The sequence below is a fragment of the Salmo salar genome, chromosome 07 (assembly GCF_965601325.2).
Source record: "Salmo salar chromosome 07, fSalSal1, whole genome shotgun sequence".
Lineage (NCBI taxonomy): Eukaryota > Metazoa > Chordata > Actinopteri > Salmoniformes > Salmonidae > Salmo > Salmo salar.
This window is the reverse complement of record NC_138297.1, coordinates 42,425,051-42,448,610: the sequence shown is the minus strand read 5'-3', so window position 1 is coordinate 42,448,610 and position 23,560 is coordinate 42,425,051. Positions and strand designations below refer to the sequence as shown.

Sequence of the window (23,560 nt, the reverse complement as noted above, 5' to 3'; positions counted from 1 at the left end):
ATGGCCTTGGAAAAAGATTCTCACACAGTCGTTCACGCACACGCTGTGTTCACCTGAAGTCACCCCACTCTCTCGTTACCTCTGTGTTCTGCTGTAGGCAAACAATAGCGTGAACCAAACCAAACAAAGACGTTTCTGCTGACTTACCGCGCTTCCTTTGTGGGTTGATAGTCATTGTGTTCTGTAAAAGTGTTAATTCACTCTCCCTTTTCTTACAGTGTATTTACAGCACAATACTGGAGTCTCCTACTGCACCTTCCATCGCCTTCATCTGTGGTGTTGTGACTATTCCCAGGGAAATGGGCTGTTCGCACCACGGCTAGATAATCTCTCTCCTAGACTCCAGACCCTGAATGGACTCGTGTTTTGTAATATTTCTACCACACATGCTCTTGAAGTGAAAAATGTAGGCTAGCTACTCCAAATTTTTGTAAACATTTTTTTAGAGCACATTACAGCTGTATCAGGCCTGGGATATCTCTGTGCTGCAGCCAGACAAACTTTCTCGCAAAGCTGTCAGGTGCATGTGTGCCTTGTCAGCATCTGGGGTTCCACCTTCAGACCCTCTCCCTTCCTGTCGTCACTTTGTACTATGGCCCTGTAGGGTGTGTTCTGTGAGGTGAAACGTTCAGAACGACCCAGCTAGAAATATAACCAATGGCGCTTCTGAAGTCGTCAGAACTGGTTTCCACAGGCTCAGTATGTGTACCCAGTAGAATATTCGGACAGTTAGACTTTAGCTAACCGTTAGCTGAAGAAGATGAACATGTTGAATGATGGAGAAGTTAATACGAATATTAAAGTAGAGGAATAATAGGAAGATGAAGAACAAGTGAAGGGGGGGGGCTAGATGGAGTCAGTGCTGAGTGTTCATTTGGAAAGTCCCCAGACAGTACATCTCTCTGACAAAGGCCTCCTCACACAGGCCACAGGGAAGGAATTCCATTCAGACTCTGACACCAGGCCCCAGTACAAAGAGCCAGCATTGTGTTCAAAAAGTGCGGCATCACAAAAAGGCCCCCTCACAAAGGAAAAAGCACTGTTCTGTCTGCCTGGTTTCCTCCCCGCCAAAGCTAAAAAGGCACGAGCCACGAGCAGCGCTAGGCTAATCCAGTACTGGGAGAGACCATTCCCGTGGCGAAGGGGTAGAGGACTCCTATGAGCTGGATTAGTCTGACTGTACAATCAGCTCTGTTGTAGTTGCGTTGGTTTCAACCTGCAGCCTCTGTTACACTGCCTTTTGACTATTGGCATCTGTTGGGTTGTAATACATGGACCGTGATACTTTACAGCTGTTGTGGCAGGTAGCCTAGCAGTTAAGAGCGTTGGGCCAGGAACCAAAAGGTCGCTGGTTTGAATCTCCGAGCCGGCAAGGTTGAAAAAATCTGCCATTCTGCCCTTGAGCAAGTCAGTTAACCCCCCCAACAACATGCTCCCCGGGACATGGTCATCGATTTAAGGCAGCCCCCCGTATCTCTCTGATTCAGAGGGGTTGGGTAATATGCGGAACACACAATTCGGTTAAATGTATTCAGTTGTGCAACTGACTAGGTATCCCCCTTTCCCCTTCGTAAACAACCGGTGTAGACGAACATTGAAATGCTTACTTACGGGCCATTCCCAACACGGCAGAGGAAAAATGTAGAAACAAATTAAAAACACGAGGAATAGATACACAATCAGTTATAATAACTTGGCTATATACACTGGGTACCAGTACCGAGTCGATGTGAAGGAGTATGAGGCAATTGAGGTAGATATGTGTGTATATATATCCTAAGTAGGGGTAAAGTGACTAGGCAACAGGATAGATAATTAACCGTAGCAGCAGTGTATGTAATTAGTCAAAAGAGTTAGTGCAAAGAGGGTCAATGCAGATAGTCCAGGTAGCTATTTGGTTAACTATTTAGCAGTGTTATGGCTTGGGGGTAGAAGCTGTTCAGGGTCCTGTTGGTTCCAGACTTGGTACACCGGTACCACTTTTATACTGCAGTAGCAGAGAGAACAGTCAGAGGCTGGAGTCTTTGGCAGTTTTTAGGGCCTTCCTCTGCCCCCGCCTGCTTCCTCTGCCCTCACCTGTTTCCTCTGCCACCGCCTGCTTCCTCTGCCACCGCCTGGTTTTTCGGCCCAGATTACACGACCACTGACTTTTGCGAGGGAAAGCTACATTACGGTCAGGCGGACAAATGCGCGAACAGACATTTTTTGTAATTCGTTCAGAGCTCACAGATGGTTGCATCCCTTCCACGGTCGCAATTAAACAGTGCAGACTCCGAATAGAATGACCCTAAAAATGACTTAACTGCCCTCAGTGTGTTTTATGTAATTGTACATTTCCATTGAGACAATACTATTTTCGGGAACACTTCTTACAGACATATAATTCCACAATCCCCAGCTCCCCCTCCCTTGCTTTGTTGTGGGAGAAATAATCTCTAAATTGCTTCCCGTCTGTATAAATGTTTTCTATCACTCTCAGGCTTAGGCTAGATGCAGGCCTTGCTGTCTGTCACTGACCCCTAGACCTTGAGTATCCTTTTTTGTGTGTGCGTGTTTTAGTAAAAAAAAAAAATATATAGCTAAAATGCCTAAATCCTTAAGCTTTATTCACAAAAAAAAGCATAAATGGCAGAACTGTTGCGGTATTAATCCTGCTGCATTTATAGACACTCGGCTAATGGAGGGAGAGGCAACGTCAATGAGTGTGGGGCTGGGACTTGGGGAATGGGGCGATCTAGTATATTGATCGTGTTTCTCTGATAAGGGAAATGATTTGAAAAGCACTAGATCCCGTGATCAGTAGTCATTGGGATTGGCTGGCGGTGTCGCTGCCAATGGACGTTTGGTTAGGCAGATTGGATTCTCAAAACGACCCTGAGGGACCGTGACCTTGAGCTAAGTGACACGGACCCTCCCAACAGCTGAGTTGGAACGTTGTTCTCATGATGCTTTGTATTTATCTTATATCAATTGTCAGACTTTTTTCAGCTGAAGCTTTTAGAGCCTTGGCATTATGCGGCTATGGGAAAGCCCCCTTTTGCAGTGATCCCGCCTGACGCAAACATTATATCTGCTCCTGAATGTGCAGGTAGGTAGGTAGCAGGCAGCCACGCCTAATCCCCGCTAAGCCGTGGCATTCCCTATTTTGGTTTTACAGTGACTTGCATGCTTATTTTCAGTATCACCGAGTCCGTTCTCATGGCTACATGTTGAAATGGGTGAAGAGAGGCCACCTGCTGGTGCTCTAGCAGCTATACTGCGCTTTATGTTCTAAAGGGTGTATTTCTGAATGCATCAGGCTCTCTGTGTGTGTCTTTTAATTGTCCTTATTTATGGGAACACTTGTCTGTGTGTATAAATCAGCCGGTCACCGCTTACATCACACCCCCGAGGGCAGCCAAGCGGCGCCGCAGTCTCCTCTCTGACTCGAACTCAGGCTCACGTAGCCAACCTCCTCAGTAAGCCATTGGAAGAGAGCACGAGACACTTCTGAGCAGCGATTGGATGGAGCGGCCCTCTTTGGAGAGATCTCTCTGCATCATCACGTGTGTGTGTGTGTGTGTGTGTGTGTGTGTGTGTGTGTGTGTGTGTGTGCATGATTCCATGTGCATAGGCTACCCTCTTCTTATCTGTCATTGACGGGGATGATCCTGTTGGATCTCTCGTTTTCACCATTCATCCAGTAGATTATTGCTCAGAGTTTGGTGAATGGAGGGAATGTGGCCAGTGATTTTCCCCGGGACCTACGTAATGAAATGCGCAGAACGGACATGCAAGCCTTTTCAACTCATCGCCCTGCTCTTCCTGCTTTGAAAATGGCCTCAAGGTCAAAACTGCAGGCACCCATTTTCCACCGTGTTGCTCTGCTCACACACAGCCCAAGGCGCGGACACAAACCAAGCTGACATTGATAAGGAGGCATGGCGGATTCAAGCAGCACTGAACTTCATAAATCAGAGTGAACTAAAATGTACTTGTGATACAGTCCTGGTGCTGTCGGCTTATCCGTCAGGGCTACGCAATCTGCCGAGATGTGGACAAACCGCTACGTTCAATGGTGTGGAGGTCGACCACCGTTCAGGGCCCCAAAGATACTGTTAAAATAACAATTGTCTCTGTTAGTCTTGTGAATGTGTAGTCTTTTCCATTTGGCTTTGTGCCCTTAGAGGGGTTGTATGGTATGATCATTGTGTGGGTTTCTTCTATTGGATCTGTGAGGAGTGGGTGGAAAGAAAGAGATGGAGGCGCTCTCAGGGTAAAGAGGGGGCGGGTTTAGTGTCCAGGAATACTGAGGGCAATCCAGCCCACGCAGATTCCCAACCCTGGGTCCTGTCTGGCCGTGCTGGTTGTCCCTAAATGGTTGCTGAGCAGGGTGAGCCTCTGGCTGTCTGTCTAGATTTCAACGTTAACTTTATTTTCCTCACTGTCCCAGTCCACTCAGTGTCTGTCTGTCTGTCTGTCTTGCTCACAGAAGAAATATAACGATTAACTGTGTGGGTGTCTGACATGCTGATAAGTGCAGAAAACAACCCCCCCCCCCCCCCCCCCCCCCCCCGATCAGCTGGCCCAAACACCAAAATTAGCCCCCAGTACTTAGTAGACACTCGGTTGGGTCTTCCCTGAATCCCCCCCCCCCCAAAAAACAAAAAAAACAAAGTCTTAATAGTGTTAGGCCTGCAAATGTAAATAGCAGTAAGCAATGTTTTTTTTATTTGAAGTGAGAACCATATTTTAAAGGTAAAATAAAGTACAAAAGATTCACCGTTTCATTTTGTAGCTGCAAGCATATCTTGTTTTCTTGTGAGGATTTTCCACGCAAAACAACTATTTTCAGAGCTAGGCCTTATATACTTTGATATTTCTGTTAGGGAGGCCCAGAAATATGTGGCTCAGTTGGTAGAGCATGGTGTTCGCAACGCCAGCATGGTGTGTGCAACGCTAGGGTTGTGGGTTCGATTCCCACGGGGGGCCAGTACAAAAAAAAAAAAATATGCATGAAATGTATGTATTCGCTACTGTAAGTCGCTCTGGATAAGAGCATCTGCTAAATGACTAAAATGTAAAAAAAATGTTAATCTGTTCACTCAGCCCCACATTTAGTCTCTATATAGCACACCATGTACCTTTTTTGTTGTTGTCATTTGTATCTCGTCTCAGTATAATCAGAGGGCACTTTGTCCTGCATTATCTGGGTCTGTTTTGATCCAGTCGTCCTCTAATGGAGTGTTATTCCGTGACAGCAGGGCTGGGGAGGCTGAATAAAATGGGTAGAGTGCTGCGTGGCCCAGCCTCTCGCTCTTTCGCTCGTCTGTTGTGTTAGGTGAGTCGTGGCTGGCGAAAGCGAGTGAATGCGGGAAAGGATTGTATGAATGAGTGTACCTGAGGCCGTGTTAGTGGGCGAGCTCAAAGAACAGCCTATTCAATTGCTCTGAAGGTCCTGTAGCACGAAGGAGTGCTGCTGGTTTTAGGTAAGCACCAGGGAATGACGTAAGTGGAAACATACAACACAAAGCGCTTTGGGTAAGCAGTATCCTTGAGCCTCAACATGGTTATTATTGTGATTTAAAATAACAATGAAATATTCAAATGAGAGCCTCAACATAGGTCACTGAGTCGAGGAACACGTCCTATGTGAATGGTTGCTGCTTACCCCGCTGGCTCAGAAGTTCTACATATTCTATTTCTACGCGTAGGCTCTTATTACCTGTTGTTGATCCATATTCTTAGAACAATGTCACATTCTAAGAACTCCCTCCTGTAAAGGGGTCAGCACTGTGTTCCCCTCCATCACTGAGAACAGGTGCAGTAGCCAGTGTGTGGGTGTTCTCTGCCCTGTCACCCTGGCCAGCTGGTCCCAAAGGGGAGCTATGTTTCTCCCTCAATTACACTCCTAAAAAGGACTCCGGTCGGAGTTGTTGACATGGCCTGTGCTCTGTTCTTGTCCTGTTAGGTTTAGCCTAGTTTTTTTTTGTGTCTCTTTTCAGGATCGCTTAGGCCATTCAATACCAGGTCTCTATGGAGTAAGTCTGGTGCCCTGTTCCTCCTTTTCTCCTGTTTGCTGACAGACATTAACCTCACTGTCACAAATGTTGCCAGCCAGTGATTTGGTTTGGTTGGCTGCCCTGTCTCCTGCCGGTGTTATGGCGTGGCGGATGGAAACATGAGCTGTTGACACAAAGCAGTGTCTGTAGTGAAGTGTCAGACCCCTCACCGCTGCAGTCGACACATGCGATGTGATTTATTATTATTTTTTTCTTTCTGAACAATCCGGATTTTCTGACCACTAATCTTTTCTACGTTTTTATATCCCTGACCCTGATCTTTCGCCAGTAGATTTGTTTTTCTTGAGCGTTTTAGAACCTGAATTCATAAAATGGGCCATCAATCTCTGCTGTCGAAAGCTGCCACCACCATGTGACAGTGACCTTTTAATTTTGTATGATTTAAAAAAAATAACAATCTTGGCAAACAGCAAAGCATCTGACTGTCTGTTCCAAGAACGTGTTTCCCTGTGGGTAGCCAACTCCCCAGTGAGGAGAGCCTGAGTGATGTCCGAGAGGATTAACAGCCTGCAGTCGCTCCCCGACAGAGGCTTCCATCGTTCCTCTGGCTGACTACTGACAACCTTGCATCGGTTTGCACGTCTCTTTTGCTCTGACTCAAGTCAATCAAGTATTGGGCGGGTGACGATGGTAGGTTTCATGAACCATGGGTCTCTTGAAACAATATTCGAATTGAGATGAACCAGTGTAACTTTTAACTTTTGCAGATTTGTTAGAATCTGCGGAAAAGTGGAGCGTGCACAGAGTTGCAGCCTATGTAATTACATAGAGCAGAGTTTATCGTCATAAAGGGCATCATTTCAACTCAAGTGCCGATAGAGATGTACTGTATGACCCTTCTATTGAAGCCTGAAGTTATGCTTGTCCCATTGTCCTACTCATCTCCATTAAAACCCTTTTGATAATAGGCATCATTCAGACAAATAATGTGTAAGATCCCACGTCCTCAAGCCGGGGTGTCAGGCCAGTGGATTATCTGACTTGTTGGGTGCCGACATTGTACCTGGCATTCAGCAGCTGGCACAACTTCGAGGAAGAAAACAGAAGTTTCCGAAACGAGTCCAGACAGCCTAGTTTGTTGTGGTTCTAGTTTTCAAAGGTTCTCTAACTAAAGCGCCCACCGCCAATAAGACTCTGAGGGAGTCTGCAGCAGTAAGTTGGTGATGTTCGTCTTGAAGGAAACTCTAACTTGTAGTTAATGGGTCAATTCCTGGGGGGGGGATGTAGCGTTATGGTTCGTTTTTGACCAGTATCTTCTAAAATGGGCAGTAAGAGGCAGATAGGCTGAAGCGTTTTGAAGACTGTTCTCATCAGAACAATGGGACACTCATGCCAGGCTGTCCTCAGCCCACACTGCCAAGACTCTCAACTGTGCCCAGAGAGACTTATGGCGTCGACAACGTCTTCTCAGTAGGCCTAATTAGCTCACCCTTCGTTACCTTTTCGCAGTCAGATTTTACACGCACTAAAGATCCAGCCTAATGTTATGTGTCCTAAAGACCGATTTTGGGATCTCTTAAAACCAAAGCGGAGCTTAATCACATACTTGTTCCTCTTATAGCCCAGTTAAGACTGGGTCTGGTTTTATTTGTTGAAGCTCCCACTCCCCCCACCATCCGCGTCGTAGCGGTCCAGGCTCCAACCCCTGTCGTTACTGCCGAGTGCGCACACGCAGGGCCTGCTCTAGATGTGTCTCTGTACAGCTCAAGGGTCACAATGGAGTATGCACACTTCACACGCAAGAATCAGTTTATACACCCACACGGATATCCTCCCTCCCCTGCAATCAAAGACGACAAGCCCTCTCGCCGTCTCTCTCACTCCTCTACTGTACTTTCCCCTGGGTTTCACAATGTTCCTCTGCTGACAAACTGAACTGTGAGCTCTCTGAGAGGATAAGGACTCTGAGGAATGGCCTGTCCTGGCTGCTCCTGTTGGCATGGCCCGAGTCCTGACTGTTCTGGCTGTGCCGTGCAATAGAGACGGCGCAATCCATGTCATCTCTCTAAGACGTGTCACTGTCCGCGGCAGCCCATTGGTTTATCCTCTGTTTACTTAAACACTCTGTTAGGGAGTGAGTTTTCCCATGACTTCACCTTTTTGTGTCTCCTGAAGCGGAAAAACCCCCACCACATCAAGTTCAGTTCGGTCCCGCGCACTGTCCCAGTGCTTTTCATTGCCTCATTGTTTGAAAGGTCAAACTTCTTCACCGAGGGCGGTAACTGATTTCAAAATCCCTGCGTTTTGTCCTCCCATGTTTGTTAAGTTTGGCAACGTGACATGGAGGAGGAAATTGGCAGAGGATGTCGGGAGATTATATATTTGAAATGCCTCACGCACTCAGTAATAGCCATGCATGCCACTAGCTAAATGACATCTTGGGATTTGGTCAGTTTCAGTGGACAGACTTCTCATGCAGTCAATCATTACATTGCAGGCGCCTCTTCTCAAAAGTGTATTTAAAAGCGACGTGAATGAAGCTGGTCTATCGTCAAACTCCAGGCCCCCCGACGCGCTGTGCGCCCCCCCCCCCCCTGCAGATCAGTGTCTAAGCAGTGAGCACCCAGACCTTTAGGTACATTCCCCCCATCTCATGTCTGCCAATGTGGGCTCCACCCTGCTCTGTCTGGGGTAGGCTAGTTCCCAGACTCCTGCTACTACGGCCTGCTCCTCAGTTTACGCTGGAGGGCATTATAAACAGATGCATCGATCTCCGAGCCTTCAGAGGTCCAGCCAACTTTCTGATCCAGAAGGACACGGGCTGAGGTTGACACGCTGTCCTCTGATCTAAAAAAAATAACCTGTTTCTGCTGCTGAAGAGAATTCTTCCCCCAGAAACAACAATATATTCCTGACCCGGTGGAAAAAGGTTTTTTATCAATTTGTTTGATTTTGTAGGAAAGTGGATATCCCTGTCTCTGTGAGAGTAGTGCTTTAGTCGTGCTGACCCGATTGCTAGATTTGAACATTTTCGTTCATGAAGGGGTTTTCCTCATGAAAGAGTCGTTTTTTTCCTAATAGTGGAAAAACAAATAAATGAATTTGTCAATACATACATACGCATTTCTTAACATTGTGTAAATATTTTCCCTTAACATGTCCTGGCCTCACTTTATTGCTTCAAGGGGTTTGTGTGTCTTTCCTGGTCTGATCCAGCTGATGTGCTGTCAAGTCAGGAATCAGGATAGCCTTGAGACTCCTCTTCTCCCCATCCAGCTATGAGCCCTCCAGCCAGAGTAGAGCACAGTCTGTAGCTAGTGTTGGCAGAACATCACCAATAGTACTGTAGAGCAGGGCCTGCCTGTCAGCTGCAGGGATGGAAGCCCAGAGTTCTAACCCCTCACACACACATAATTCAACTGCGTATACAGAGTATTTCAGCAGGCTGGTGTCCTAGTACATAGTGTTGTAGTACATTTATCTTGGACTCACTCTTTCTCTGTGTTTTTCTCCCTATTTTTTATTTTATTTTTCACTTTCTCACTCTCCTCCTTTCACTCCCCCTCTCTCAAACAGTTAATTCCTCTTCCTGTCTTGTCTTCATTCTTCCTGATGTCTATTTACGGCAGCCCCCCACACCTCTGATTCAGAGGGGTTGGGTTAAATGCGGAAAACACATTTCAGTTGAATGCATTGTTGTACAACTAAGTATTTTCCTTTCTTTCCTTGCCATCGTTCTCTCACATGTTCCCTTCCCCATAGTCCTCCAACCCATCCAGTATCATCAACCCAGGCCTATGCTGGTCCCATATGTCTCAGGCATCTCCCTCCCTGTCTGTTTTCATTCTCTCTGTTGAACCATGGACTCTGCCTGGTGTGGATTCCACAGTATCAGATCTGATCACATCTGTGCCTGTTTTATTTTTCTCAGAACTGTAGCTTAATGCTCTGTGCTGTTTGAAGCCCCTCTTCTCGCTGTTATCCTGGAACTCTTTCCGGGGCTTCAGACCCCATGGCAGCTGGTTGCTCAGTGGGTATCGCTCTGTGGCTTCGCCCTGGAACAGCTTACCCTGCTGCCGACCTTAGTGAGACTAGGCCTGGAGCAACACACATGCCGGCCTCAGGCTCTCGCGCTTTCAGCTCAGGATACTACTATAGTAATATGACTAATATACACCGTGGCCAGCATATTAGGTACACCACACCATTCACAAAAGTGGATGCCTCCTACAGACAGTCACGTGGCCGTAGCTTGCTATATAAAGCAGCCAGACAGGCATCGAGGCATTCAGTTACTGTTCGACTGATTTGTTAGAATGGACAGAACGAATGACTTTGAGCGAGGTATGATCGTCGGTGCCATGCGCGCAGGTACCAGTATCTCAGAAACCGCCAGCCTCCTGGGCTTTTCACACACGACAGTGTCGATGGTTTACCCAGAATGGTGCGCCAAACAAACAAAAAAACATCTCGTTGACGAGAGAAGTCGAAGGAGAATGGTTAGAATCGTGCGAGCCACAAACAGGAAAATAATGGCGCAGAGCGGCATCACGGAACGTACTCCTTGTCGGTCCTTGTCACGGATGGGCTATTGCAGCAGACGACCACACCGGGTTCCACTCCTATCAGCTAAAAACAACAAGCGGCTCCAGTGGGACGGCGATCCCCAACACTGAGGAGTGAAATAACATTTCCTGGTCTGACGAATTCCATTTTCCTGCTGCGTCATGGTGATGGCAGAGTCAGGATTTGGCGTAAGCAGCATGAGTCCATGGCCATATCCTGCCTGGTGTCAACGGTACAGGCTGGTGGTGGTGGTGTGAGGGTGTGGGTAGTATTTTCCTTGCACGCGTTCTGTCCCTTGATACCAATTGAGCGACGTTTTGAAAGCCACAGGATATCTGAACATTGTTGCTGACCAGGTACATCCCTTCATTGCTACAGGGGGGTCCGACTCAGTACTAGATGGGTGTATCTGAATAACTGGCCACTGAGTGTATATGACTAGAGCATATCAGACCGTATACCATGGGTATGATTTTTTTTATATTTTATTCTTTTTTATTTTCTTTAACTGTTCTAGTTACGTCGGTAACCAGTTTTATAATAGCAGAAAGGCACCTTGGGTGTTTGTTGTGTATATGGCCAATATACCCCGGCTAAGGGCTGTATCCAGGCACTCCGCGTTGCGTCGTGCCCAAGAACAGCCCTTAGCCGTGGTATATTGGCCATATACCACACGTCCCCGGGCCTTATTGCGTAATGAGACCTCACCTTTGGTGGTCTTGGCCAGTCAGTCATGTTACACAACTACCAAAAGCCTGCCTTGCCAAGCGAGTACACTGTCACCTGGTGACGCAAACCTTGCCGATGCAGGTGCCTCTCTGTCTGGGCTGAGGTGGCACCTGGCACCTGTCCTCCCCAGACACTGTAAATGTGGCACGGGATGGTCGTTTTGGACCATGGGGGTGCCTGTAATTCTGCCTGGCTGGCTGGCTGGCCAACATTGACCTGGTTCCTCTGTAGGCTACAGTCAACCTGCCATGCCCAGCTCCAGCAGGCTCTACTCCGCAGTGTTGGGTTAGCATGTATTATTTACATCTCATTAGCCTTGCAATCACTGAACATGCATAATGTCTGTATTATGTGGTGCTGTGCAGTGCTGCAAGGTTAATAGCGTTAATGCAGACTCTGCAGTAGGATGCAGGGAGAGAGAAGGCTAGTTAGAATTCACTACTATGCAGCGTTGGTGGTGCACCACAGAAAGCTTTGATCTCTCTTGGGACCCCTGCCCTGTCTCATCCTGGATGTGGGATTAATACGAGTCATTGGTCCAGTCTGATTAATCCATTTCTGTAGCATCTATTTAATCCACAAAAATGTACAATTAGGCCTAGCTATGAGTATTCCCTTAGCCGCGTTTGGGAGAGATCCACATGCTTGCCCCCTCTCTGTCAGTGATCAAGATGAATTGCTGCTGTTCATATTTCTAGATGAATGGTCTTCCCCACGCTACAGTCAGTAATATTTTCCTCTAATCTGTTTTAAACATCTCTTCCCTCTGCTCTGTGATCAATGTGTTTTACTGTTCTGCAGGAAATGTAGAACGGTAATTCATTCATCATGCCCTGCTGATAATCCTTAGCCTGCCATTCAAACGGTTTCCTCTGCGTTTCACTGTTGTGTCACTACCAATGGTGGGCGCAGTGTTCAGTCTGGTTTACCCGGGTTAGGTAATCCTAGTGCAGGGCCAGAGTGCTGCTCTAGGGCAGGCAGTTTACCCTGTACCCTGCTAGCAGTCTGTGGTCCTCCCTCCCTCTCGCTCTTGCATAACCATCATCTCTCACTAGCATGTTAGCTAATGCTACGCATGCAGCTGTGAGCACATTTTCAGATCGAGCATAAATTGGCTTTTAGAGTAATATACGGTCATTTGAGGGAACAAGGGGGAAGTTTATTTGATTGGCATATAATCCGTTCACATTTCTCTAAAATAATTTTCACTCTTCGCTTTCCTCAAGGTAGTGGTGGATGGATGTCAGCGTTCTGAATGGAACTCGTTCATAAGCCTGTGGTCGCTCATGCGTTCATTTGAATGTCCTAACACGGATCATGCGTGTCAGCCTCCACTTATATTCCGCTGCTGAACTAGTCGAACACGTATTGCGAAATGGAAATGATCAATTGCCGCGTTCCCAATTCATGGCGTTCTGTCTCCTGTTTATAACCAACATAGTTAGTTCTCCTGGAATGTGTCCTGCAATCAGCCGGCGTGTCTGACCGCACAGGATTAAAGCTTTGTTTACTGACCCTGGGTCCTCTCCTCCTGCCCTATGAAACCTCTTGGACCCAGATGTCGTGTGTGTGTGTGTGTGTGTGTGTGTGTGTGTGTCGGCTGTCGAAGAGAAGTTTGCTCAGGACACTCATAAGGGCACATGTCCAAGCAGTCCGTTTCCGTCGCACACTAGCATGACGATCTGGCGTAAGGACCAAGTCGGATGGTCAAGTTTGAAATTCGTTTCCTGTTGTTTCCCCTCGGTGACCCTTGGTTTGAGCTTTGATTTAAAACAAGTAACAGACTAACATGTTTTGCAAGAAATGAAGCCAAACCGTTGATGTTATGTGATCTCTCACTGCTGGGCAAGTGGGCATTGCCACCATAGAGATCCTGTACATCTATATTTCTTCTAGGCTACAATGTTTTCTAGTTCAGCAACCTTGGTCTCACACAAACAAAATGCGCCTAATCACTTACACAAAGTGTCTATTGTCTGTCCCAGTGGTGGCAGCCCAGGGTCTCTCCTTGGCAGATCCCACTGTCCTGATCCCCCTGATTCTGAGGTAACACAGCCTCTATGAATGACCTCCAATAGTCTCCAGCCAAGAGCCATTGTGGGTCACACAGTTTTTGGCCGTGATGAAAGAATCCCCAATCCAGCCTGGGAACAATTAAACAAGCAGAGGGAGAGAGGAGTGGGAAAAACAGAAGTGGGGAACAATTCTGCTTTGTTTCTGAGGCACAGCACATGGGTGACCGTCCAGACCAGTCAGGGCTGGATCTGGAGTAAAGCAGCCTGGGTAAAGAGAGGGTATAAATGGACAAGGCCCATAACTGCTAGTTTTCCAGACCCACGCCCTCGAGTCCAAACACAGTTTCTCACCTCAACACCAAGTCCACTGAGTCACGTTGTCGAAGAAGGATGACGACAGTGGAGGTGAACCGAGTAGGAAAAGGGTAAGACAGGAGGATGGATGGATTAGGTTGGGACTGACAGGCTTCGGTAGAAGATGAATGAAATTCAATCTACATATGTGTACAGGCATTTATTTAGTTGGCAGACGCAGACTTGTGTCCAAGCTCTGTATTGTGGGTGCGTGCGGGAGAAGTAGAGAAATGCATGTTTGAGAACTGTATCATGGTTCTAATGCAGGTGTTAATATAATACCACGTGTGGACCCCAGGAAGAGTAGCTGCTGCTTTCTGCAACAGCTAATGGGGATCCTAATGAAATGCCAAACACCACCAGCCATGCCTCTCCCTCTGAGTGAAGAGGAAGGAAGCCATGATGAGGGGAACCAAGTGGATACTTGACAAACCCGACCTATCATGAGTACGCAAGACCTTTGCCTCCCCCGTGACTCAGATCCATTTGGCTGGTTGGTGTGAAATTCAGATTGCGCAACCGTGAGTCACTCCCACTCCCTCGCGGTCTTTCGGTAGTCACGCCGTGGCTTCCTGCACAGAGAGGTGGACGGGCGCGTCTGGTACTCTGGATGTGCGTCAGACACTCTTGTGGGCTTATTTCAGCGTGACTGTGTGAGTGTTTTGTGCGTACACACACACACACACACACACTCATTCGAAGGTTGGCGCTTTGTTTTGCCGCTCTGACGATAAGTGGAATGTTTACACACATTGAAGTGTAGTCCAGGTGCTTGGGAAAATGAAACCCGGATGAGATTTAAAGAAAGATTTTCAATCTCAACTCTGTTTTCATCCGTGAAATCTCTCAGTGCTCCTAGTTGGGAGTGATTTGTCCAGATTGTGAAGCGTTACATAATCGCTCAACAATACCGCTCTACATCACTGAGATTTAACACGTTTTACATCCGGGTTTTATCAAAATTACAATCTACGGCGTCGATTTCTGTTTTATTTTTCCATTAAACTGTGTCGGTGTTGCTGGTTTCATGGCACCGGTAAGTAATCCATCGATATTACCAGCTGCAGGATTAACATATTTCCTCCAAACCAAACTTCCTCCCTGGCTCTGGCCTGTTAGTAGAATGTAGGTCTAACATAACGTTACTGCAGATAAATCGGGATTTAACCCGTGGCTGTTCACTGTAAATGGAGTCTAGTGATGAGGCTCAATTCAGACCTTAGGGATGAACTGTTGTGTTAAATCAATCACTAGCCCCTAGGACCTTTCCCCCTCACCCCTTATAGATCTTACAGAACCTGCTGTGGATAAATGGTGGATTGCTACGGTTATCATATTGCTAAGGCAATACCCATCTGATACTTCCTTTTTAAGATGTACAAGGGGCCAACGAGACAGTCTATCAGGGAAGGAGTTGCTGGATTTTAATCGTTTTTGACTGGGTGTTGGAGGTTGGACGTTGGTGCTTGTGTGGGCGTTGTGGTCTCATTCCTCCCTCTGCCAGCAGATCCAGTTTGCCGACCAAAAACAAGAGTTCAACAAACGTCCCACCAAGATCGGCCGTCGCTCTCTGTCCCGATCCATCTCCCAGTCCTCCACAGACAGCTACGGCTCAGGTACTGAGAATACACACCCACACACTCACGAGCCCCCCCCCCCCCCCCCGACACACCCTGTGCCTAACTCTAATCACAGCCCAGGTACACTATCACACAGTAAGAGTCTATTCCCAGATAGGTGGGGATCAGGAATGTTCTCTGTAACGTATAACTGGATTAAGATGAGACGATACAGGCCACAGAGAGCTGCTAGTGTTCTCCCTAGTTTCTAACACTGTGTTCCATTCAATAATCACTGCAGCCACACACACACACACACCAATGTCCTTGTGAAAGTTTGAGATCAGTATTTTTTTATATTTTTCTTTCTGGCAGGCAGGCCGGTGTAAACCGGATTTAAGGTTGGGGGTCCATAAAAGAGAGGGGGAGAAAGGTAGAGGCACTATACGTGTTGTCCTGGTCACCTGCTTATCCCACTCCTGGTTGTTCCCAGGGCTCCTAGAGGCCCCTTTCAAGAGCAGGGGGGGGGGGAGAAAGAGAGAGGAGAGGCGACATTTCCACTGAAGCGCTAGGAATGGTTGTGTAGTAGGATGAGGGGGCCTGTCAGTCCTGCCTGTCATAAAAAGGGTGTGACCCTTGCTTTACAACCAGAGGTAATCTGTCGGGGTGACGTTCAGTGTTGTAAACCTGTTTGTCAGGAGTGAAGTGTGAAAGACGGAGTGTGAAATACTATGTGACTGGCATCCCCTATGTGGCCTCTCATTCTTCCACTTGTGATGTCACTCACAACCTACCTGGCTGTCCCTCATCTTTTTGAATGTCACGCACAGACACTCACCGGCCGCTTCACCCAAATGCCTCAAGTCCACTCTCCCTCCTTTCTTCTCTGTCCTCTCACTGTGCCTCATTGCATTCTGTCACCCCCACTCTCAAACCTTTCTCCCCGACTGGCTACTCTCTTTCTCTCCCTCTCTTTCCTGATCCCCTGTACTGTAATCCCCAGCCCGCAGCTCTGTGGTTGCTGTAATTATTCCCACAGAAAGAGTCAGTCAAGATTCCTGACTGTCCCCACTGACCTTTCTGTCTCTCTCTCTCTCTCTCTCTCTCTCTCTCCTGCTCACATGCTCTCTGTCCCAGCCCTGGGCCTTGATTGCACACACACTGTGGGAGAGCTGTCTTAAGGCGTCCACATGCTTCCCATCTGAAACAGTTTGTAGATATATTATGACGTTTTTGGTCTTCAGCGATGTTTTGTTTTCGGGCGTTCGGTCGCCGACGTCTACGCCCCTTCGTCAGTGATTGGTCAACAGTAGGGATTCTTCAATGAAGTGTTGTCATTCAGCGAGATACGACTCGTTTTCATGCACTTTTTTTCCCCTCACGAGAAATATTGCATCCAACCTAAAGTTAGATGTCAAATTACGCGACTAAGATATCCTTGGCAAAAACGTCAAAATGAAGGACAGATTACTTGAATTATGTTATATTCATTCTATTAATTCTGGCTACGGCGTCTGAAGATGGACAGGGACTGAGCCCTGAGGCTCAGTCTCTAGATATATCTTGTAATGTGAGCTATGCAGTTGTTTTGGACATCAGAGTAGATTGTGGTCCAGTGTGTTGTCATGTCACGTGTTGTTGGTTTAATGTCTATATCCTGAGGGCATGTTGAATGTGCATTTTAATGTGTGTGTGTGTGTGTAGACATGCTGTTGCGTGTGTGTGTCCTGTCCTCTGACCCCTCTCTTCTGTCCTACTCTCTCGCTTAGCTGCGTCGTACACGGACAGCTCTGACGATGAGACTTCTCCTCGGGACAAGCAGCAGAAGAACTCCAAGGGCAACGGAGACTTCTGCATCAAGAACATCAAGCAGGCCGACTTCGGACGCAGGGAGATCGAGATCGCTGAGCAAGGTGGGCTAGAGATGATGTGTGGCAAGGTGGAAGATGTGTGCATACGAGTGTGTGTGTGTGTGTGTGAGGGAGAGAGTGATTCTCTGATGGTGTGATTATGTGAGTGCACGCGTGTGTGATTGGATGTGTGTGTGCCTAGCTGACAGGCCATCTCCCCTAGGGCTGTGTGCTTAGTGGCCGTATTTTTCCCAGCCTATGAGATAAACTGCAGGGGGCCGCCTGCCTCTCCCACTAATACCCAATCAGGCACGCTGTGATGGGACACTCCATCCTCTGCTGAAACCCAACAGGACACACCACTGACCACTCAGTCCTACGTGTCTGTACTGCACCACTGACCACTCAGTCCTACGTGTCTGTACTGCACCACTGACCACTCAGTCCTACGTGTCTGTACTGCACCGCTGACCACTCAGTCCTACGTGTCTGTACTGCACCGCTGACCACTCAGTCCTACGTGTCTGTACTGCACCGCTGACCACTCAGTCCTACGTGTCTGTACTGCACCGCTGACCACTCAGTCCTACGTGTCTGTACTGCACCGCTGACCACTCAGTCCTACGTGTCTGTACTGCACCGCTGACCACTCAGTCCTACGTGTCTGTACTGCACCGCTGACCACTCGGTCCTACGTGTCTGTACTGCACCGCTGACCACTCGGTCCCACGTGTCTGTACTGCACCGCTGACCGCCCGGTCCCACGTGTCTGTACTGCACCGCTGACCGCCCGGTCCCACGTGTCTGTACTGCACCGCTGACCGCCCGGTCCCACGTGTCTGTACTGCACCGCTGACCGCCCGGTCCCACGTGTCTGTACTGCACCGCTGACCGCCCGGTCCCACGTGTCTGTACTGCACCACTGACCACTCACAGTCCCACGTGCCTGTACTGCACCACTGACCACTCACAGTCCCACGTGCCTGTACTGCACCACTGACCATTCACAGTCCCACGTGTCTGTACTGCACCGCTGACCACTCACAGTCCCACGTGCCTGTACTGCACCACTGACCACTCACAGTCCCACGTGCCTGTACTGCACCACTGAAGCTGTAAAGTCTCAAAGTACCATTCGCTTGTTTGCAATGTATGCTGTTTAAATGTAAGCCTTTTAAATGTATGCTGTTTAAATGCGGTGCCAAACATTGAGATGCAGGGATGATGAGTGCAATTTAGATGAGATAGTCGATGTATCAGCAGTGGGCACAGAAAATGACATATTTGACTGTTTCAATCAGAGAGGACTTAATTTTATCCATGTGAACGCACGGAGCCTGCTGCCGAAATAATAAGAGGAATTAAAACTCCTGGCTTTTAACACACGGGCTGCAGTAGTTGCTGTGACTGAGACATGGGTCAATTGAGGACAATGAGGTTGAGCTACCAGGTTATAGCGTTCATAGAATAAACCGAAACGGTGGCGGCGTGTTTGTGTTTTTTTTACTAAGAATGATGTGTGTCTTAACCCTCGTTCAGATCTGAAAATGGATGGTCTTGAGGTTGCATGGGTTGCATGCAAACTCCATCCTAAATGTCGTCCTGTGCTTGTCGGCGTGTGCGACCGGCCTCCTAAGCAGAATAATGTCTAGGATTTTACTTGAATCGAATTGCTGTGATCCCAATGTATTTGCTGATGGAGAATGTATTCTGCTTAGGCAATTAAAAAAAAAATATATAATACATGTGTAGTCACCCAAAATAAGTACACTAGTAAATGCCCTGTGTAACTTTCATCAGTTATTTGGACTGAAATTGTTGAGCCAACCCGGGTGTGTATTGACAGTAAATCAACTTTAGGATTTGATTATTGTATCGGATCAAGAGAACATCTGTCAGTCGGGAGTCTTAAATATTGGTTTTAGTGTCCACATGGTAACCTACCGTACCCGTAAGAAATCCAAAATGTTACTAGAGCCATGTAATACGTGAAGGGTACGGTCTTTGAAACAACTCTCACAAGAATGTTTTGTAGAGGTCCTTGTAATTTTGGATTGGTCTCGCGTACTAAACAGTGATGTTGATCAAGCTTGGTGTTGCTTTAAAGATCTGTTATTGTCTGCGCTCGACTCTGGCTCCGATTTTAAACAAATTTGAATCAAACAGCGGTCAGGGAAATGGATCACTTCCCAGATCTTAGACCTCGTAAGGAAATAGGATCGCTTCCTGGACAGATTCAGAAGGACAGATCTACAACAAGGTTATGACGGTTATATTAACTTGTAGAAACCAGGCAAAATACAAAATGGATAAGGCCATATTCCAACATTTATATAGACACCGTTAATGACAACTTAATCAGCCTCGTAAACTGTGGAACATTTTAAAGGGCATTGGTTCAAAAACTCCCCATAAGGTAAAATCCGGTAGTATTGGCCTGGATATTGATGATGATTTATGCTATGACCGGCAAAGGTTGCAAATTATTTTAAAATTGTATTTTACCACAATAGCCTCATCTCCGGTTAAGAAGGTACACATCTGCTCTGGAAACTCTGGCCAGTCTTTCATTTAACAACCTTTACCAGAGCAAAAGTATCACAAATTATTTGTTTGACCTGGGCATGGTGACAGAGGACAACGTTGACAATCTACTATGCTTAATGAGCACAAACAAAGCAACTGGGCTGGATAACCTTCCTGCAAGATTCATAAAGGATAGTACTTGTGTCACTGCTAAAATGATAACACATATTGTAATCCTTTCCATTAGTACTGGTGCATTTCCTAAGGATCTCAAAACAGCCCGGGTGCTTCTACTCCACAAGAAGAGCAGTAAAACAAATGTAGGAAACTACAGGCCTGTGTCAATCCTCATCCAAAGTTGTTGAGAGATTACTTTTTAATCAACTTGAGGGATAGCTTCTTGAGCACAAACTTATTTTATGAACTACAATCTGGCTTTAGAACAGCTCATTCCACTGATACTTGCCGTATCCACATTTTTGATCACATTAAACAGGAAAGTGAGAAGGGGAACTATACAGGTAAAGTCATGTTAGGCTTGCAGAAAGCTTTTGACACTGTAGACCGTGATATTCTCCTGATGAAACTGAAATGCATGGGTCTAAATGATGTAGCAGTGAATTGGTTTAGGTCTTATCTGACCAACAGAACACAAGTATGTGATGTTCTGTCAGAGGCCAAAGAAATATGCTGTGGAGTACCGCAGGGATCCATTTTAGGGCCTCTCTTATTTCTTATATACGTTAATGATATGCCAGATACAGTAAAGTGCAAACTCCCGATTTATGCTGATGATTCAGACATACTGGTATCAGGGAAGGATACAGTTTACATAAAGACCCTGAGTAAGGAATTGCATTTTGTTAGAGATTGGTTGTCTGACAACAAATTGTCACTACATTTGGGGAAAAACTGAATCGATTTTGTTCGGAAACAAAACTGAGATTGCTTAGGGCTGACAAGAAAGCAGTAAACTGTGCAGGCAAGGAGATTGAATCTAAAACACGTGTATCTTATCTTGGTGTGTCCCTAGCTCCATCCCTTTCTGGAGACCTGATTGATGCTAAAGTAATTTCTAAAATGGCAAACACTGATTATTTTTTTTATATCTTAACATTAGATATTCTAACATTAAAGTTAAGAAACTGCTTGTCTCAACCTTGATTCAGTGTCATTTTGATTATGCCTGCTCTGCTTGGTGTATATATATATATATAATAGGCTATCAAAAAAGCTGAAAAAGAGAATGCAGGTCATGCAAAATAACATTGTCAGGTATATGCTGAATGTCCCCTCTAGGGCCCACGTAGGGGTACAGGAGTTCCGGGAGGTGGGCTTGTTGCCTTTGGAGTCCAGAGTGGACCAATTTAATCATATGTTTGACATTTTAAATGACCGTGCCCCAGGTTACAAGAAACACCACATTGATATGGTCTATAAACCAACACGGTCACAATACCAGAGCTAGTGATATGTCTTGTAAAATCCCAAGAGTAAACAGTACTGCGAGGAGCACGTTTTTCCATACAGGCATTTGTCTATGGAATGGCCTTCCCTTGGAGGTAAAAAATAGCTTTATAAAGCAGGAAAAGGTTTTCATTTGGACAAGGCTGTCTTTAAGAGAAACCACTCCACTGCCCCTTGTGCCCCCTACTGCTGGCCAGGTGTATTATTTGAAGGATCGGTATGATGTGCAATTAATAGATTGTTTTAATGTGAAATGAATGTGGTTGATTTTTAAGGTTAGGGAGAAGGGCAGTGAATAGTGCCACTTTTTAGGATGTCAATATAAATGAATGTATTAATGGTGGTTTGTAATTTTGTCTGGTCTTTTAATCATTGACCTCACGCAGCCCTGGCTCGGTTGGCCTTATCACACATGGCTCGAGCTCTGAATTCCTAGGTGACAGACCATAGGCAGCGCAGCAGAAGGCTTCCCAAAGAATGTTGGCCAGCTAACTTTTATTAACCACGCTTTAACCATTTAGAATTTTTCAAAGATTTTTAAATGTCATTTTAAGGATTATACAGAGGATGCCTTTTTGAAGTTTTGAAACGGGACAAATGGTTTTGTGGTAATGTTGTTGTCGGTTGCGTTGTCTCCTCCACACAGAGATGCCAGCTCTCATGGCCCTGAGGAAGAGAGCCCAGGGAGAGAAGCCGCTGGCTGGGGCCAAAGTAGTGGGCTGCACCCATATCACAGCTCAGACAGCCGTGAGTCTCACACACACACACACACGCCACCATCCACCGCTCAGTCCGCTGTGAGTCTGCCGCACCTGCTCAGAAAACCACGACTCCCAGCCATACTGAATGGCACTCGTCTTAAGCCAGCTTCACGCATCTTTTAGCAGCAGGACTTTGCTTTGAACACAAACGTCTCCGTTGGCTGTGTCCGTAACTGAGCGCGTGGTCTGGTCTGTGTGTGTCCCTGCAGGTGTTGATGGAGACGCTGTCTGCCCTGGGGGCTCAGTGCAGGTGGGCTGCCTGTAACATCTACTCCACGCAGAATGAGGTGGCAGCTGCTCTGGCCGAGGGAGGTGAGTGTGAACAGGGCTGCTTCATTTGAGCGTCTGTGTCGTGTGGGAGCTCGTTCTCTGTCGCGACCTGCTGGCTCTCTCAGTGCCCATCAATTCAATGGTAGGATATTCATAAGAACATGCTGCATCGCTACATTTCTCTTACTCTCCCCCCCTTTCTCTATCGCTCATCTCTTCGATTCTCTCTCAGGGTTCTCTGTGTTCGCGTGGAAGGGCGAGTCGGAGGATGACTTCTGGTGGTGCATCGATCGCTGTGTCAACCTGGAGGGCTGGCAGCCCAACATGGTACGTGTCTGTCTTGTCTCCCTCAATCACTCCCATCCCCCAGTAACGGACTGGCACCCGGACTTTGTTACCACGTAAACGGCGTCAGTCATTTATCCCGATCAGTTAGAGAGACGCGTTGTGTCCTGCTCCAGATCCTAGATGACGGAGGAGACCTGACCCACTGGATCTATAAGAAATACCCCAACATGTTCAAGAAGATCAAGGGCATCGTGGAGGAGAGCGTCACTGGAGTACACCGGTGGGTGGATCACTGCTAACCACACTGCTTCATTATTAGTTGACTCATTGTCTAGACTGAGAAAAACAGTGTTTTGCCAGTAAGCTTCCCCTTAGTCATGGGTTTGTTTTGAAGCATAGTGGTCCATCTTCTATGGCCATTTCTCCATCTAGTGGCCATAACGGGTAGTGTCAGGTTTTACTGGTAATGAGGCCCCCCCCCTCTTGTTGCTGCTCTGTATGTAGGTTGTACCAGCTGTCCAAGGCGGGGAAGCTGTGTGTCCCGGCCATGAATGTCAACGACTCTGTGACCAAGCAGAAGTTTGACAACCTCTACTGCTGCAGGGAGTCCATCCTGGACGGGTAGGACAACTCCGGCATGCCTGTTCAAAGCAGGAAGACCGAGGAAGATTACGTCATTGTCGTCACGTATAATTGTCTTCGGGCGCTGACGGCCGGGAGTCTACGGATGACTTAAACATTTTGTCATGCTAACTTCTTTTGATTTTTGTTGTTGTTGTGTTTCTTCGCTTTCCCTCCAGTCTGAAGAGGACCACTGATGTAATGTTTGGGGGAAAACAGGTGGTTGTGTGTGGATATGGAGAGGTAAGAGTCTGTCTTACCTACTGTGTATTAGTGATGGGGGGGGGAGGGTCGATAGTTGCATTTTGCTACATTATTTGTGAACGATATTATATTGATATTTGTATCGATACAATTTTTTTTGCTACTGTAGGTAGCATTAGCTGTACCTGCACCAAAACTCTGCTGTTTTTCCTCCTTTTTAATAGTGAGCCAATGTGGTTTCGGCACTTTTATTTCCCTGACTGATCAAAACGAGCTTTCTCATTCTCTTGTCTCTCTGCAGCAGACATTTGGTGAGCGATATGTTTGGAACATAAAATCGCAATACAT

At 46.9% G+C, this 23,560-nt stretch overlaps 1 protein-coding gene across 4 annotated transcripts in view; it reads left to right on the top strand.

Annotated features, from left to right (window-relative positions):
* LOC106609228 (putative adenosylhomocysteinase 3) overlaps nt 1-23,560 on the top strand; it is a 41,693-nt gene that overhangs the window by 7,771 nt on the left and 10,362 nt on the right. For 2 of the 4 annotated variants that reach the window (XM_014207773.3, XM_014207776.3), the window contains exons 2-9: nt 15,171-15,282; nt 16,995-17,138; nt 21,715-21,815; nt 22,039-22,141; nt 22,332-22,426; nt 22,561-22,667; nt 22,892-23,008; nt 23,188-23,251. In XM_014207773.3, coding sequence (XP_014063248.1) covers nt 15,171-15,282; nt 16,995-17,138; nt 21,715-21,815; nt 22,039-22,141; nt 22,332-22,426; nt 22,561-22,667; nt 22,892-23,008; nt 23,188-23,251 — 843 coding nt within the window. The remainder of the gene's footprint in view (nt 1-15,170; nt 15,283-16,994; nt 17,139-21,714; nt 21,816-22,038; nt 22,142-22,331; nt 22,427-22,560; nt 22,668-22,891; nt 23,009-23,187; nt 23,252-23,560) is intronic. The other 2 variants (XM_014207775.3, XM_014207777.3) reach the window with 1 other exon arrangement.